Source organism: Schistocerca piceifrons, chromosome 6 (assembly GCF_021461385.2).
Source record: "Schistocerca piceifrons isolate TAMUIC-IGC-003096 chromosome 6, iqSchPice1.1, whole genome shotgun sequence".
NCBI classification, from domain to species: Eukaryota; Metazoa; Arthropoda; class Insecta; order Orthoptera; family Acrididae; genus Schistocerca; species Schistocerca piceifrons.
In genome coordinates this window covers 170,037,683-170,050,773 of record NC_060143.1, presented here as the reverse complement: position 1 = coordinate 170,050,773, position 13,091 = coordinate 170,037,683, and the positions used below count along the sequence as shown (strand labels likewise).

The window sequence follows — 13,091 nt, the reverse complement described above, 5'->3', positions numbered from 1 at the left end:
AAATCCTGCAGTGCACAGTCCGAACATCATTTCTGTAAAGTTGGGTACCCTTACGGTACATATTTTTGTGTGTACACTGGCTCAAGTAGCGGAAGTTTAATTATAACCACCATGTATGTAAGTTATCTGTTACACTTGTGACTTTTTCATAGGTAGCCTATGGAGTTTACCAGTCTGTGTTGTTAAAGCTGTATACTTCATTGTAAGCAAGCTGATCATTCATTATGTGTTTAATAACAGTAAATATGAATGAAGTGAGAATTAAAATGTAACAGTGTTGTGCTAAAGCATTGTTAACTGAATAAAACACTTACTAATCATCAGAAGAAGATAGATGAAAATGAAAATCTATGACCTTTAAGAGACATCAAAATAGGTTGGTAAAGTTCCAACCTGACTGGTGGCTGCAGCTGGAGAAAGATTGTGATCAGCAATAGGGAAAGGAGCTTTTTAATACTTACATACTTACTTTGTTTGCAATACAATCAGTAGTGCAGACATAGTGTCTCTCACACTCTCTCTTGTTGGAAAACAAAGTACGCATCACTGTTTTTGTGAAGCAGTCTTTGTATTGTGCATTCAAAAACCACGATTCCTCATCTTAAGAAGAAAGAGTTAATATAAGATTTCCATTAAGGCTTGGCTAAGTCTCATTGATCTACAGTGCACTGAAAAGAGGAATATCACATGAAAAGTCCTTCCCACCTTTCCAAAAGTTATATTCAGCTGTGTACCCAACATATGCAGCATCCCTATTTATCCATATGCCCTCTGCCTCCCAGCTCCCTCTCACACTGCTCATGACCTTCTGAGAGATTAAGTACAGGGCCTGTTCCATACATCAGCCCACCACCAAGTATTCAAGGCCTTGCACTGCGTTTCTTATCCCATAAAATGTAGAGCCACATGTGGAAGCAATCAGATCATATATATGGCGTTTCTGCTAAGAGTTGTCAGGGACATTTTGTCTGTACAATTTTGTTTTAATAATGCATAGATTGAGACAACCCAAACAAATACTATTGTTGATCATGTTGAGCACCACAGCTGACACTAATGTTGATGATTAAAAAACCAGCTCAACTGTATTATTTAACAAAAAACCAGCTCAGCTGTATTATCACTCATTTATTGTGTTGTGACCAGTTTCATTCATTGAACACCTTCAGGTTGCCAGCAGTGAAAAGAAACTAGGCTAAAACTACAGCTAGGTAACAAATAAAATGGGCAACTCTCACTGATAACAGCCTTGTGCTAAATCCTCACTGAGTCATGCTAAAGTCATGGCGTAAATGGTCTGGCCATCATAGGAAACGTTAAAGACCAAATCCACAAACAGTCATCGTAAATATTCTGCTGACCACTGGGTAGAATTACAGCAAGCAGGCGTGGCATGCTGTATACAGACTGTACTAATCATTAATAAAAATACTTTTTTATGAATAATATCCAGCTACACTGCTATGTAAGTTGTTTATATTTTATCTCATTCACAATGAGCCCATTTTGGCAAATTGCCATTGTCAGGTGCTCTTACACGTAACATTGTTGCTGTCATGTCCTGTCTGTTTTGGAATTATTATTTTCTTCCAGGTGTAGAGTGGAGATGTATATCAGATGTTACTTGTTTTCCAAATATGCTACTTTTCTGACTGTTGGATGACAGTGGGTCAGCGATGTTACATATGTAACATATGTAACATCACTTTTCTAACAGTTGCTGACCACCACTTTTCTGACAGTTGGATTACATGATGGAAGGACTCCGTCAGCTTTCACATACTTCCACCTACAAACTTTGCCACAGTGACCCCATTCCAGTAATCCACCAGGATCTCCAGTCACTGCTCAAATCCTTAGGCCCATCCCAGAACCTCTCCCCAGAGTCCATCTCTCTACTTACCCCTACCACTTCTTGCACCCCCATCTTTTACATACTTCTTAAAGTCCATAAACCCAACCACGCAGGATGACCCATTGTGGCCGGTTACTGTGCCCCAAGTCAATCTCTGCTCTCATAGATCAACACCTTCAACCTATTACCTGGAACCTATCCTCCTATATAAAAGATACCAACCGTTTCCTCTACCGACTCTCCACAGTTCCTATCCCTTTACTACAAGGTGCCCTGCTGGTCACTGCTGATGCCACCTCCTTGTACACTAACATTCCTAATGCCCATGGCCTTACTGCTATTGAACGCTAACTTTCCAGATGCCCTATGGATTCCAAACCAACAGTGTCCTTCCTAGTCGCAATGACCAACTATATCCTCACCCACAATTACTTCTCCTTTGAAGGTATTACCTACAAACAAAACCAGGGTATGGCTATGACCACCTGCATGGCACCATCCTATGCCAACCTATTCATGGGCCATCTAGAGGAATCCTTCCTAGAAACCCAGAATCCTAAACTTCTCACCTGGTTCAGATTCATTGATGACATCTTTGCTATCTGGATTGAAGGTGAGGACACCCTATCCACATTCCTCCATAACCTCATCAACTTCTCCCCCATTTGCTTCACCTGGTCCTACTCAACTCAACAAGCCACCTATCTAGATGTTGACATCCACCTCAGAGATGGCTACATCATTACCGCCGTCCATATCAAACCTACTAACCACCAGCAATACCTCCACTTCGACAGCTGCCACCCATTCCAACCCAAGAAGTCCCTTCCATACAGCCTAGCCACCCATGGTCATCGAATCTGCAGTGATGAGCAGTCCCTCTCAAAATATACCGAGGGTCTCACTGAAGCCATCGCTGACCGTAATTATCCTCCCAACCGTGTACAAAAACAAATCTCCCTTGCCTTATCTTTCCAGTCTCCCACCACCTCCCAAATTCCCACAGTACAGCCACAGAGGAGCATGCACCCTTGTAACTCAGTACCATCCGGGACTGGAGCAATTGAATTACCTCTCGTCGTGCCCTGAAATGAGAAATGTCCTGCCCAATACCTTCCCACTCCTCCTACAGTGGTATTCCGCTGTCCACTGAATCTTCACAATATACTCGTCCATCCTTACACAACCCCTGCTCCCAATCCCTTACCTCATGGCTCATACCCCTGTAATAGAACTGGGTGCAAGGTGCAAGACCTGTCCCATACATCCTCCTACCACCACTTACTCCAGTCCGGTCACTAACATCACTTACCCCATCAAAGGCAGGGCTACCTGTGAAACCAGTCATGTGACCGAGCGAGGTGGCGCAGTGGCTAGCACACTTGCACTCACATTCGGGAGGACGACGGTTCAATCCCGTGTCCAGCCATCCTGATTTAGGCCCTATCCCTGTTCCCATTCCAGCACTACACAGCTGTCATTTCACTGCCACACCCAGTCTTCTACTTTCTTTTTATTTATCTCCTTTTCGCTACTTCCCCCCCCCCCCCCCCCCCCCCACCTTCTCCCCTGCCCCTGCCTTCTGTCCAAACTGCAGCACTTCACCATCCGCCACCCCCACCATACTGTCCCCCTGCCCGCCCCAGCAAAGCCAATGCTCCAATTCATCACAAAGGTATTCCAGTGGGTGCAGATTGGGACTCGGGGCAGGACAATCCATTTCAGGAATGGTATTGTCCACAAACCATTATCTCACAGATGGTGCTGTATGACTGGGTCCATTGTCATGCCGATACAAGCAGCCTTCTACAAATTGTTCCTGTACTGTACACAGTACACAGCACTGTAAAATGTGTTCCTATCCTTCCACATTCAGCATTTTTATAAGCACCATAAGGAGACCACATCCTAACCATGAGAAACATCTGCATACTGTAACACCATTTTCTCCATACTTTACTGTTATCATGATACATGACGACAGGTAACATTCTCCAGGAAGTTACCAAACCCCAACTCTTCCTTTGGATTGCCACAGGGTATAACATGTTTCATCGCTCCAAATTACTCATTTCCAGTCACCCACTGTCCAGTGGTATTGCTCTTCAACACCACTTCAACTGCTCAACCATAGTTCTTCATTCCTTCTAACTCCCTATGGTCAGTCATTGTTTTAGCTGGATTGCTGGTAGCTCTTCAGAACTCATGAGGGATTCCTTCTGCTGAATTCGTGCAATTTTTTTACAAACACTTTCCACTGTTATTGTTGATCCCTTTACATCAGTCCATGAGGTCTGCTTCGTCGTGATTTTGCTATGGTTGTTACTTTGTATTTCCACTTCACATTTACATCACCAACAGTTAAACTAAACAAATTTAGAAAGGTTGAAATGTCCCTGGTGGATTTATTACTCAGGTTACATCCATGACTAGTCTACATTTACAATCACTGAGCTCTCCTGACCGACCCATGCTGCAGTTACTGCTTCTTTACTGACAACACAGTACTTTCCTCCTCCATTTATACTGGCATATTTGCCTCGTGTGACATCTTCAGGTCAATTCTGTATTAAGTAGAAGTGCCGAGTTGCTTTTGATCAGGTAGTGTATGAGTTTATGCTAAGATTCACAACCTGAGAGTGTGGATTCAAAGCTAGAGAGCTGCCCAAGTTTTGGTGACTTGTATATTAGACAGATAGTGTTTTATCTTTTGAGAGGTTTAAGCTCAATGAAAATGTGTTAGGCCTGTTGTCTGTTCTTTTGTGTCTCTGGAAAGCTTAGCCATTGAGGCTTAGAAAGCTGGAGGGAATACTCTGCTTCAGCCATGTCTCCAACAAGAGTATGACATGAAAGCTGAGGTTCTGAAGTATGTAGGGAAACTCAGCCAAGTGGGCTGATAAGGACTGCATGTTTTCATGTGTGGATTGTAGTGTAGAGGCATCAAAGTCATTTTTGCAATAAGCCTAGAGGTACAAAGAACAGTTGTACCAGAGACAGGCATGGCTGGGCGCCTTGCGGAACGCGAGGGGGTTGGAAAGGGAAGGGAAGGGTGCATAAAGCTGAAAGTGAGAAGGTTGGAGGAAGATGGGAGGTTTTAGGTCAGGTATGCTTGCTGAAACATCGGACATTAAAGTCAAAGGTGCGTGAGTTATGCAGAAACAAAGATCTGTGATATAATGGATGAAGCATGGTGGCAAAGTGAACAATGTAAAAAAGCACAAGAAAATACCAGTAACATTTATTACTAATGTCTCTAACGCACCTGGTAACCACAACAGACACCGAAAGTTTGATAATCATTTGTACACCATGTCTGCCTTGGCCAATTTGTGCTATATTCCATGCTGTCCTGCTCTGTGCTGTCTCCTACTGCCATGCAGGAGTGCTTCTCAGACTGGAGTGCCAGTTGTGCTTCATGTTTTACTGTTCTTGTTAATACATATTGATAAAATGAATATTGAACTAGACTAGTTTGCGACTGCTCTATCGAATGGCTGTGTAAAATTCAGCTTGAAAAGTAATTTTGCTAATAAGGGGATACAAATTGATGCTTTTTGTTGACACTGGGCTTAGCATGGAAGATGTGATGAACAGTATTTGTTTAGAATGACTCAAGCTGCTCATCCCACAAACGAAATTGCAAATACCTGGTGAAGCACCAGGGGAACTGCAACTGACGACTCTCAGGAGAGAAATCCTATGTATTCCTCGCTGTAGTCATTGCACAGCATTCTACATTGGTTTGACCACTAAGAAACTATTTACTCATGTTAGTGCACTCTATTAAATTGACTACAGGCAAGCTGCGTAACCTTGGTTTTGACCATGCTGTGCAATATGACGTGATTGACTTCAGTAAGTGTTTTACAATCCACAATGTTTTAATTCTCCCTGATTTTCTGCACTGTGTAGATGAGAAATCTATCTTTGTTCCTACAATCTTTGTGATCTCAATCTCCCTACTCCCTGTCCCCCATGTACATTTTCCCCCTCTCCCATGCCCACCTTATCCCACTCCCTCATCTGTTCATCACTAACCCCACTTTTCTTTCTCTTCTACTACATCCCAGCTGTCTTCTTAGAATCTTTCCCTGTCTCCTCTTTTTCCCTGCTCTACATCCTTTCTCTGATACTCTAAGCCTTTTTCTCCTTATATATTCTTTGCGGAATGGCTGCCCCTGCACCTCAGTACTATCTTTTCTAGCCTTCCTTTCTTGTTGTTCCTGTTCCATGAGCTTCATTTCCGCACCTTCTGTTCCATCTGAGTCTTCTACTCACCCTGGTTATTTGGAATGGTGTGTGTGTGTGTGTGTGTGTGTGTGTGTGTGTGTGTGTGTGAAAATACTTTATTCTAACAACCATAAAATGAAATGATTCACAAACAATGTCCTCATGGACCTTAAGTTATTAAAACTGATAACTATTTATTATTATTTTGAGCTTTTCCTCATTACAGATTTCCAACATAATAATTTACTGGAAATTACAATACAAACAATAAACGTTCTTAAACTACATTTACAAAATATTCCTCCAGGTGTTTCAATCTTGTGTGTCCTCTTCCTCTGTGCCCATTCTCCTCATTGTGTGCTGTACATTTTGGAGCCAGGTGGTCATAGGTCGTCGTCGTCTTCTTCTTCTTCTTCTCCCCTCCGGTTCCCACTCCAGTATCAAATTTGGTATTCTGGTTTTCTCCATTTGTTGTACATGCCCGTACCACTGTAATTTCTTCCTATCCATTATGTCATATATTCTTTCTTTTATTTCCATTCTCCTTATTAATTCAGTGTTCCTTATCTTTTCTTTCCTGGAGATTCTTGCCAATCTTCTCCAAAAGTCCATCTCTAGAGCTTGTAATTTTTTAATGTGCTTCATGTTAATTGTCCAGGTCTCCGTTCCATACAGAACCACACCCTCTAATATGGATTTGTATATTAATTTTTTAGTTCTGCTCATTACATTCCTGCTCCATAAGACTGAGTTAAGCATCTCAATGACCCTCCGTCCGCTACTAATTCTTTTATTGATTTCTGACTCTGATTTTCCCTCGATTTCTAAAATGGATCCCAAATAACAGAAAGTGTTTATCTTTTTGATTTTATTTCCTTCAATGTATAGCTCATCTGAATCATTAGTCAAGCATTCTGTTTTTTGGTAATTAATCTTCAAACCCCAAGTTTTGTATGCTGCTGCTAGTTGATTGCACATATAGTTAGCATCCTCCCCATATTGTGCTACGACTACTTGATCATCAGCAAACAATAAATGATGTAGGTAAACTCCATCTCTTATTTCTAATCTCATACTATTACATTTACGAGACCATGTTCTAAGGCTAATATCTATATAGATTTTAAATAATGATGGTGATATGGGACAGCCCTGTAAAAGGCCTTTGCTTGTTCTAAATTTCTGTGAAAGTTTATTACCAACTTTCACTTGGCAAATGTTACCTTTATACATCTGTTGTATTATTTTAATCAAGGAAGGGTTTATGTTTGCAATATGTAGTGCTCTCCAAAGTAATTTTCTTGGAACAGTATCATACGCTTTTTTCTAGATCTATGAAAATGAATCCTATATTTTTTGATTTTTCCCTATGTTTCTCCAAAATCTGTTGTAATGTGAAAATATGGACTACACATGATCTCCCAGGCATGAATCCACATTGTTCTTCTTGGGTTCTAAAATTTTTTTGCAGTTTGTTTTTAATTACTTTCACAAAAATTTTCATTAATGTGTTTGTAACACAAATTCCTCGATAGTTTGAACAAATTTTGCGATCCCCTTTCTTAAATATTGTATTAATGTAACCTAGCTCATCTCGGTGGATATTGAATCTCTATGTATCATTTTGTTGAAGAGCTGTGTTCTCAGTTTCACAATTTTGTCACCACCGTATTTCAGACACTCCAGATTGATATTGCCTGGTCCCGGTGATTCACCATTCTCTCCTGTTCTCAATGCCTGAAGTACTTCACTTTCTAAAATCTGGATCTCATCATCTTCATGTCCTTTTTCTTCCACTGTTCCTTCTTGTAGCTATTCTCCTCTGTCCTCATTTAATAATTTTTGGAAGTACTCTTCCCATTCCTTTTGTGTTATCAGTTGGAGATTAGTTCTGCTTTTTGTATCTTGTCGAAGCCCTTTTAATACTGACCATGCATCTTTTGCTCTCCCAAATCCTAATTTGCTGTTCACCTTGGCACATGTTCTTTCCCATGCTTCATTTTTTGCCATCCTTATTTTTTTCATCACTTCATTCTTCTTTTCCTTGTATATTGATCTTGTTTCTTCTGATTTATCATTCAACCACTGAAGGAACGCATTTCGTTTTTCTCTAACGAGGACCTCTAGTTCCTCTGACCACCACTCTGCTGCAAGGTTGTGGTTGCTATCTTTTTTACCCAACACCTCTGTTGCTATGATTTTCACATTAGCTTTTATATAGTCATATATTTCCTCTGTACTTCCTTCAAATGATTCAACCAGTTTCCTTTCCATCCTGGCCGCAAAGAGTGTTCTGATACTTTCGTCTTGTAGGCTGTCAATATTAAAAGGTAAATTTTCATTTTCTCAGTCTGGTTCGTTTTATTTATGTTACTTGTATCATTCCTTGCATTCTTCCATGGCCAGAAAGACTTTATTTTGATCCACACTGGGCTCCTCTATAAGATCTGACGTGTACTGCCTTGAAACTACTTGTTTGCCTAATGATAATATAATCTATTATAGAACAAAGTTCTTTAGTGTTCTGTTGCCAAGTATATTTATGAATGTCCTTATGTTTGAAAAATGTGTTGGTAATTTTTAGATCAAATTGTTCACAAATTGCAATCAGTCGTTCCCCATTGTCATTATATTCGTCCTCTCCATATTTTCCTACTATTCTTCAAGATTCTCTAATTCCTACCCTTCCATTCAGATCTCCCATGATAATCAGTTCCTTTCTTCTTGGGATTTTTTTCAATAGTCTCCCTGAGGGTGGCCCAGAATGTATCTTTCTCCTTATCTTTTGTGTCGTTCGTGGGTGTATATACGCCAATAATCACAACTTCCCTAGCAAATAATGTCATTTCAGCAGTTGTAATACGTTGATTGATGAATGTCCAATTTGTGATTCTTTCTTTCCATGATTTTTTATCATAATGGAGACTCCTGCTTTGGCTCTTACTGCTTTTGATACCCCACTCCAGATATGTACATAATTATCCAGTTCTCCTTTTTTCCTTGGCCTTTCTTCTTTGTTTCAGAGAGTACGACAACATCCATGTTGAACATGTCAAGTCCTGCAGGTAGTAAGTTTATTTTAGTGGAAGTACCTTGCACATTCCAGCATCCAAACATCATTTTCCGTTTCTCATCGCCAGTTCGTCGTACAAAGTTCCAATTTTTCCGAGGCATATTATTAGGTTTTTTAGCATTTTTATGTTTTTATGTGAGTGAGGAGCTGGCCCACTGCACAACCCCAACCCGGAGGACCAGGTAATTTTTACTCAGGGTTTTCTTCCTTTAGCCTTTGATAAGCCAGTGTCATACTACAAGGCAGCAGTTACTAGTTTTGGTCCACCCTGGGTATTTTATTTCCCCGGTACCCATACCCACCATATCTGTTGAGTATTCCCCTATCCGCCACCTGGGGAGGCGCCCGATGGGAGACCAGCAAACTCCACACAGGAAATCTGATAACACACTAAATAATAATCTTCTTGATGTGCACTTTAGATAAGAAATAATAGTCTCTGACTTGATTAGTTAGTTGCCACAGAACACAACCACTTGGAGTTTAACTAACTCTTTTATAGAATGTCATTTGCCACTGGAAGTTAATTTGTACAGTTCTAATACTGGTCAGCTGCCTGTCATTGACAATAGTTAATAGGCAATAATACTGAAGTCAGCTGGTGTATTCTAATCCAGGAGCACAGAATATGAATGAGACTGAGTTCAGAGGAGGCGAGGGCTCTGCCTGCAATTGCTGGCTGCTCATGGATGGATGCTATAGTGAACCACCATGGTTGGCACTGTGGTTGGAACTGCCTGCCCTGTAGCAAGTACAGCTTTGGTGGAATGATGTTTGCACAGTGAACTTGTGGGCATGTGATCAGTGGAAGCAAGCAGTACCATACCTGTAGTGCCTCCAGTGACAATGCAAGTACTGCTTGTGGTGAAGTGGGCACTGCCCTTTTCTGTGGCATCTGTTGGAGGGCCACTTGAAAACAAACCATTGTGTTGTGTTCACCCATAGTTTTAAGTGTAGTCTTGCTGTGATAGAGTCGCTGGCGGGGCCACAGCTTCAGCAACCCACCCATCATGCTTGTATTGCTGGCAGACAGAGTTTCCCAGCTCATTGCATGAGGACTTTTATGAAATCTAAGGATTTTTTGTTTACCTATTTTCATGCCCCTGTCCACTGCTCAGTACCACCTCTTTTATGAGCAGTGATCAAGTCCCTCCTATTTGTTTAATTCTTTTTCTGATTGCATATAAACTTTTTTCAAAATGGTTTTGTACACTTATAGTACACATTACGTTCTTGTTCACAGTTAATGGATTATGAGCCTCGTGCAAATCTTCAAGTTCCGCTCCTGTTGAGATTGGGTGAAGTAAAACCAGCATTAGTAAAAGCAATAGAAAGTGGTGATACAGATCTTGTCTTCACTGTGCTGCTCCATCTCCGTGAGAATATGCCTTTAGGAGAATTTCAGGTCAGTAAAATGTTTGAGAGTGTAGAGTGTTTATTTTTTTAATTTTTTCTACAAATTTGAGTGTAACAGACTTCTGTTAACAACTACATTGTTTTTATATTATGGTCATAATATAATGGGAAACTAAATGTAGAGGATTGCTTTTATGTACCATGTATTTAATATACACATTATGTGTGTTTCAGTTGGCAGTAAGAAATTTTCCCATGGCTCAAGCATTGTATATTAAATATTGTCGAGATCACAATCCTGAAACCTTGAGGGACATATATGTTCAGGAGGATGATTTCAATGCACAGGCTGCCTGCTTTATTCGTGAAAGTTATGACTTGAAGGTAATATATTTATTACATTTTTGTATGCTGTTCTATTTTGGTTGATGAAGTTACAAGCTACTGATAGATACAAACTAATATTGGTTTGACTCTGTCACTTTTACAATTAAAATAATATGCTAATATTTACTATTGCTTCTTTTGTAGTGCAATAGGACTGCAGTTGCTAAATCCTCAGCTTGAAAATAATTACAGAACACGTATGTTACAGAGAAGCCAAGAGAGTTTCTTATAAAAGTTCATCAAAGTCCACATGAGAAAAGGGGGATTCAAGACATCCAAACATTTGTACATAAGAATTCTTACCAGTGTCACAGTTCATATTTTTTGTTTTTAGTTAAATGATGGAATGGTTTATTTTTCTAAATAGTAATGATAGATGGAGATAAAGAATAGTTTTCACTAGTGACACAGACTGAGATGGATTTGGGTTAAGTAGCATTACGATATCATAGGGGTTCTCAGGGTTTGCCCCTCATAATGTTGTAGGTCGCAGCTCTGCAGAAAATTCTCTAGTCCGATACTCTCTCTTCCTCAGCTTCTGTTGATTCAATGTCTTCATGATTACTCTCTCAATACCCTGTCCCATCCTACCCTTCCTTCCTCTGTACTATTATGCTGAATGAACCATACAATGTCACCTCTCTTAATGTCTCTTTGTTGGTCTCATTATGCTATTATCACTGTGGCCTTCATGATTAATGTGTAATTACTAACCTGAAGGTCCTGAGTCCCACCATTGATTGCTTTTATATAAAAAATAACATCTTAATTCAGATATTTTCAGTGTACAGAGGAACCATGTTTCTGTTGATTATATTTTGAAAAGTGATTAAAGGAACAGATAAGACACTTTCTTGCCTTTGGAGTGCCTTCAAAGATGAAAAAAAGAGAAAAAGGCCAGAGATGAGCTAGTCCCTTGTTTCAGTGCCTGATTGAGGACTGCACAGTAGGGAGCATGAATGAGGGAAGGGGGAGGAAAGTGAGGAGGAGGAGCATATTAGTGAATATTTTTAGCATGCATTGATTTGTTATGAGTAGATTATAGGGTGAGAGTGAGTTACTGTGGACAAAACAGTGATAAAATCCAGAAAGCAAAAGTCTAAGAACTGCTGACTGACACAGTCAAAAGCACGAAAAGCAATACCTCACTTTCAGAACTGTCATACATTTTGACTTCTTACACGTCATATGTGTCTCCCTCCTCCTCACGATAAGGCAGTACTTCCAAACCTGGGGTCTGAGTGATTTACTTCTCTTTTCCAACTTTGCCAAACTTGTTCATCTCTTCTCCCAGAGGACTGTCAATTCCAAAAGCTAGGTATTGCTTTTCCTACTTCTAAATATATCTGTCAACAGTACCTGAAATTCCACCTCATGATGGTAAAAACTGACCAGCCATTGTGTCTCATACTAATTGTGCACTTTCCTCAAGTGCATTTTATTTTGATACAGTGATGAAATTATGCTTTTCAGGGCTAAAATAAAGGAAATAAGTATTATTGTACAGGTTTACATGCTCATTTAACAGTCAAAGATTATAAAACAGTGTGTGTGTTGAAAATAAGGAACTGATTTAGTATGCAGGCCGGAATGATGATTTAGTAATTTTTAGTTGTTGCAATTTGGTGGCATGAGAAGACAAAGGGGGGAGTGGCAGAATTAATGAGCAATATGGGTTGGGTGAAACAAACAAGAGGGGTTACAATCCTAAAAGAGTTTTGTGGTCCCATACTCAGGAAATGATTGCAGGGGAGCAGAGGCAGGAATCCTTCATCACCACTCTTTGCAAGGTCGTAGTGGAGGTGGTTTGCCATTGTCTTCTGAAACCTGTCACAAATTGTCATGTGTGTAACTATGTCATGGGGATGACTCTGATAAGAGTGTTTGTAGATGGTAATATTAGGTTTGAGTTGTTAAGGATGAATGGAAGGGAGAAGGTGACATCCAGTACTGGCAGATTGCCTACTTCTGTCGAATAGTCCTGAGGGAACCGTTGGGCTTAATGTAATGGACAGATCACCATTGTCAGTGTCAAATGCCCTCACTTCATGAAACACTACAGAGAGGTTTGCAAAGACTGTGATGAGAAGCCTTACATCACCAACTCTCCTCCCCTTTCTTTTCAAATACGGCCAGCGAAAATTTTACAGCACTAAGATTTGAACTGACTTACTGAGAATTGAGCACCAC

At 40.3% G+C, this 13,091-nt stretch overlaps 1 protein-coding gene across 2 annotated transcripts in view; it reads left to right on the top strand.

Moving 5' to 3' along the window:
- The window catches only part of LOC124802912 (vacuolar protein sorting-associated protein 16 homolog), a 202,616-nt gene that overhangs the window by 148,623 nt on the left and 40,902 nt on the right, over positions 1–13,091 (top strand). For both annotated transcript variants that reach the window (XM_047263982.1, XM_047263981.1), the window contains 2 exons: positions 10,402–10,563; positions 10,749–10,898. In XM_047263982.1, the coding sequence (XP_047119938.1) occupies positions 10,402–10,563; positions 10,749–10,898 (312 nt within the window). The remainder of the gene's footprint in view (positions 1–10,401; positions 10,564–10,748; positions 10,899–13,091) is intronic.